At 37.5% G+C, this 5,179-nt stretch overlaps 1 protein-coding gene across 1 annotated transcript in view; it reads right to left on the reverse strand.

Annotated features, from left to right (window-relative positions):
- Positions 1 to 1,100: 1,100 nt before the first annotated feature.
- The window catches only part of LOC102597679 (uncharacterized), a 13,201-nt gene continuing 9,122 nt past the window's right edge, over positions 1,101 to 5,179 (reverse strand). The window contains exon 8 of the mRNA XM_006359096.2: positions 1,101 to 1,406. Coding sequence (XP_006359158.1) covers positions 1,317 to 1,406 — 90 coding nt within the window. The 3' untranslated portion in view covers positions 1,101 to 1,316. The remainder of the gene's footprint in view (positions 1,407 to 5,179) is intronic.

Genomic DNA, 5,179 nt, shown 5'->3' on the forward strand with positions numbered 1-5,179 from the left:
CATTGTTAGACTTTTTGCTCTTAGCAAGTTGGGCTTTGATTGGATCATTCATTATCATAGTATTTCACCTAACACGGAGCATTGGTGTTAGACTCTTGATGTCTCAAATCCACAAATTCTAACGGATCACTATGATCTTTTTAACATTTGTGGCTAAATATTCTGGTGATTCATCAATATTTAGCCAGAAATCCTAATAATCATCCTAACTTAAACTATAACAAAATTTCAGCAACACATCTGGGCTTCAGAATTGTTTCAAATCGATCCCAAATTTTCAGGGAGGGGAGAAATGCAGACGAAAGTATATATCTACCCAACTTTTCTTAAATGAGGCCAAGAATACAAGGACACCCCAAGTAAATTCATGCATATATTTTTCATCAATTTTTTTACACTTATTCTACAGTGTTTACACACATATAAGCAACATAACACCCTTTGATGTGTATAGCATTGTATAAAATGTATCAACACATATCTAACTAAAGAGCCGAACCTCTGCAATTTTTTATTACAAATTTTGTTCAAAACCGGTCCTCCTCTCCCTCAAATGACTTTAAATTTTGTAGCAACCTCCTTAGACTACTGCCAAAGAGTCTAAAGACTCCAAATTTCTCACAAAAAAAAAAATGAAATTCAAACTCATTCCATTCCTTCAAACTTGTTTAACAATGGTGGGTTACCTTTCTAATAGGCTTTTTTTTTTTTTTTTGATAACCGAGAAATCCGTCTGTGACCCGCCCTTTGGACCAATCACAGCCTTCTCAACTCGGTGGATAATGGGGCTTGAACCTGCGACCTAAGCCACAAATCCTCCACCTTTTGCCACTTGAGCTAGGCCTTGGGGGCCCTTTCTAATAGGCTTTTTTTTTTTTTTGATAACCGAGAAATCCGTCTGTGCCCCGCCCTTTGGACCAATCACAGCCTTCTAAACTCGGTGGATAATGGGGCTTGAACCTGCGACCTAAGCCACAAATCCTCCACCTTTTGCCACTTGAGCTAGGCCTTGGGGGCCCTTTCTAATAGGCTTTTTATCACCCAAATCTTACAAAATCAATACTCCAACCACTTTTTGAGCTCCAAATACAACAACAAAATGAATGTCAACTAACAAGCAATAGGACTCAAAATTTTCAAATTCGACTTTGAAGATATGCGCTCAAAAATTCAACAATCTAATATTTACAAATTATACAAAAGTTCGTTATACCGGGTAAGGAAGGCAAAAACAGACTAAATGATAAATAAATTAACACCTGAATATCACAGTGAGTAAAAATCTCTTCCACATTTGTTCATTAAACCTGGGAGGTTTACTTACGCTTACGCTTGACACCCCAACTGACTTCAGGGCTTTTTTGCTTTTTGCCTTTGCTAACTCGGGCAGTTGAAGAACCTTGACCCTTTTATTAAAGAGAGGAGCAAACAATCACTTTGATAATCACAAATATAACCTTGAACTCTACAAATTCAGGAAACTGCTAAAGTCTAAACCATATAAAAGGCAGTGAGACTCTGAAGCGCAATGAACTTGATGCAAATATGGCTAGTTAATTAGTTCCACAGAATTACTGATGAGTTTCACAAAACATATGATAAGGTGAATTTTATTAAAATGTTCACAATAGATACAAAGAAGAGAGATGGGATTTGAGTTAAGAAACTCCTTCATTCAGCTTAGCTTCTACAATCCTATGTCAACAAGCAACAAAAGAGATCGATGCACTTCCACTTAAACATCGACATTTGGAAGCCTAGGCATATTTACACTAGCAACATGATCCCAGGTAGCCAGCATTCCAGTAAGGTCAATCATGGTTAGAGTCCTAAGTGATAAAAATAAGTAAACCTGAAGAAATCAATGATCTTCCCTCCTCGAGAAATTGACAATTGTGTTCATTGTTCAACTAAGTCTCAATCTCAAACAAGTTAGAGTCAGTTATATGAATACTCATTATTCCATTTAAGCTCCTCTCATGTCATCATGACACCGAACAAAAATAGAAGTGCAAAATAAGTTAAATATTATAAATAAATGTAATCAGGGGCGGACCTACCTTGTTGCAAGTGAGTTCATATGAACCCACTTCGTCGAAAAAATACATTGTATATACATATATATTCAATCTGTTTTTTTAAATAAAACAATGTATATAATTAATTTGACCCCACTTAAACCAATAGTAACACGTAACCCAGCGGCAGAGTGGTTACAATTTGATTGATGCATCGCGGGTACGATTGCCACCCACAACATTTGATACTGCTTCATTTTTTTTTTGTATGTTGAGCCCACTTCGTAAAATTTCTGGGTCCGCCACTGTATGTAATAATAACAAAAGTCCTCTAACAAGACTAAAGCTCATTTGTTTTCATTAAAATTAAGACGTTTAAATCTAAATGTATACATGTATGATTAAGATGTTGTCCTTAGATTTGAACACTCAATGATTAATACTCAAAATATGAATGTGCATAATTTATTTGTTTGTAAACATAATAAATATACAATTCAAATATAAAATAAATACAATATAAGAATAAATACATAAATTTAATACAACAAAAATTATTGTTTGATAAAAAAACATTTATGTTCGCTAGTAATGGTGGAGATGGTTTGTAGTGGCATGTGGTAGTGATGGTTGGTGATAGTTGTGATGGTAGAGGTGATTGGTGTTCTAGTGGCTAGTACGATGGTGGCGGTTGGTAGTGGTGGTGGTTGTTGTGATGGTGGAATTTGTCGATGTTAGTAGTTAGCGGTGGCGGTGGCGGTGGTGGCGGCTGAAAATTGAGGGGTGGTGTGTTGGTGGTAGTTGGCACTGATGCTAGTTGTGATTGTGGAGGTGGTTGGTAGTAGGAATTACCTAAAGCGGTGATAGTGGTTCATAATGGTGGTGGAGGTGGAGGCGACGGTGACGGTGACGGTGATGACTATGAATGTAATTATAATGATGTATTTGGCAGATGTGATAGTGACTGACAATAGTGGTTGATATCAGTGGTGGTGGTGAAATTGGTTGATGTTAGTAGTTTGCAGTGTTGGTGGTTGTGGCTGATAATGGTATTGGTGGTAGCTAGTAGTGGTTCTAATTGTGATGGTTTATAGTAGGAATTGACCACGGTAGGTGTAGTAGTTGATAGTGGTGGCAGAGACAATGGATATAATTATAATGATGAGGTGGTACGTGTGGTCGCGACCGAAAAGTAGTGGTTATTAGTGGTGCTTCCTAGTGGTGATTGTGATAGCAGAGCTAGTTGGTGGTGGCAGTGGTGTTGGTGGTTGTGGTTATATGATGTTAGTAGTTGGCGGTGGTGGTGGTGGCTTAAGAATGTGTGGTTGTTGACAATAGTGCTAGTGGTAATTGGTGATGGTGCTAGTTATGATGGTGGATGTAGTTGGTAGTACAGATTGCTCACAGTAGTGGTGGTAGTTACTGATAGTGGCGACGACAGAAATGACTAGTGGCAGTGATGATGACAGTGGATTAATTTAATAATGGAAGTGGTAGGTATGGTAGTGGCTGACATTAGTTGGTGGCAGCGTTGTGGTTGTTAGTGATGGTTGTGATGGAAGAGGTAGTTGGTGGTTGGCGACATCATGGTGGTTTTAATGGCAGATGTGGTAATGGTGGTAGCGGGTGGTAGTAGTCTAGTAGACAAAGTAATGGTGAAAGTTATCCACAAAAAATACATCGTAATGATATAAAAACTTTTATTCAAAATCTTAGTGATTGAGACCTATTCAGACCAAATAAGGGCTTAAATCTTAAAATAAACAAACGCATTTAAAGGTCTGAACCATTCATATTCAGACTTCCATTAAATGCAAACAAATGAGGCTTAAGTTCTATTCCCAACTAACAGATATCACCTATGTGGATCTTTTTCCTTTATTGTGTCATATCTTTAGCTAAGTTTGCATTGATGTTATCATCACAATTTGTGTTCCTTGTTCAATATAGAAAAGAAAAATAGAAAAGAGAAAAGAAACAAAGCAAAGGGATAATCAGTCAGCATATAAAACAATATACACATATAACAAGTGTAGTAGTATTGCATCACTGTAAGATTAGAAATTTCAACCTAGAACAATACCGGCAACCTGGGATACACCAAGATTAATGGTGTTTCCAAACAAAGAGTTTCAACCCAGAACAATACTGGCAACCTGGGATACACCAAGATTAATGGTGTTTCCAAACCAAGAGTTCCCATTAGTAATTATATTTCACATAATGGCAACATGGGCAAAGACCAAGAATGGTGTTCCCAAACCATGAGTCATGGATGTGTGTATTCTGTTACTAACCATACCTTATAACCCATACTTTTGAAAAAACAATTGGATTTTTTTCATGACAGATGGCAGTCCACAACAACATGTCCAATGTAATCCTACAAGGTCTAGAGAGGGCAGTGTGTACACAACCTTACCCCTACCTTTGTGAAGGTAGAGATGGCAGTCCATAGATTGACATAAATACAAGTCTCTTATCTGTTTTTTTAAGGCAGCATAGCAATGGAAATTTTAGTGTGAAGGAAGCTTACAAAAAGCTCAACTCTTTCATCCATCAAGTTACTGGCTGGCCATGGAAACTTATCTGGAAAGTTAAAATACCTCCTAAAGTGTCCTGCTTCACTTGGCTACTAGCAAAGCAGGCTGTTTTGACTCAGGAGAACCTCATGAAAAGGGGTATCCAACTGAGCCCTAGGTGTTTCCTGTGTGGAGAAGAGGCTGAAACAGTCAATCACCTCTTTCTTCACTGTAGGATCACTAATATTTTGTGGAGCATTTTCATCAATTCGAAGGACCTATCTTGGGTGATGCCAAGAAATATTGTCCAGGCCCTGAAGATATGGAGTAGCTTTGCCTACATTTCTGGTCATAAAGAAAGATGGAAGATCATCCCCACCTGTATCTGGTGGTCTGTGTGGAAAGAGAGGAACCTCAGATGCTTCCAGAACAAAAGTAACAGCATCCAGAAGATGAAGATGAATTGCTTGGTTTTATTTCATTTTTGGTGTAAACAGGAGTATATGGAAGATCTAGAATCAGTAATGAATGCTTTAGGCACCTTGTAATTTTTGTTTATTTAGGATTGAAGATCTTCCTGATACTCTCCTTTTATTTGTAATTAGTAAACCTCAGGTTTGATTTTTTGGAATATAATAC

This window comes from Solanum tuberosum, unplaced genomic scaffold (assembly GCF_000226075.1).
Source record: "Solanum tuberosum cultivar DM 1-3 516 R44 unplaced genomic scaffold, SolTub_3.0 scf00284, whole genome shotgun sequence".
NCBI classification, from domain to species: domain Eukaryota; kingdom Viridiplantae; phylum Streptophyta; class Magnoliopsida; order Solanales; family Solanaceae; genus Solanum; species Solanum tuberosum.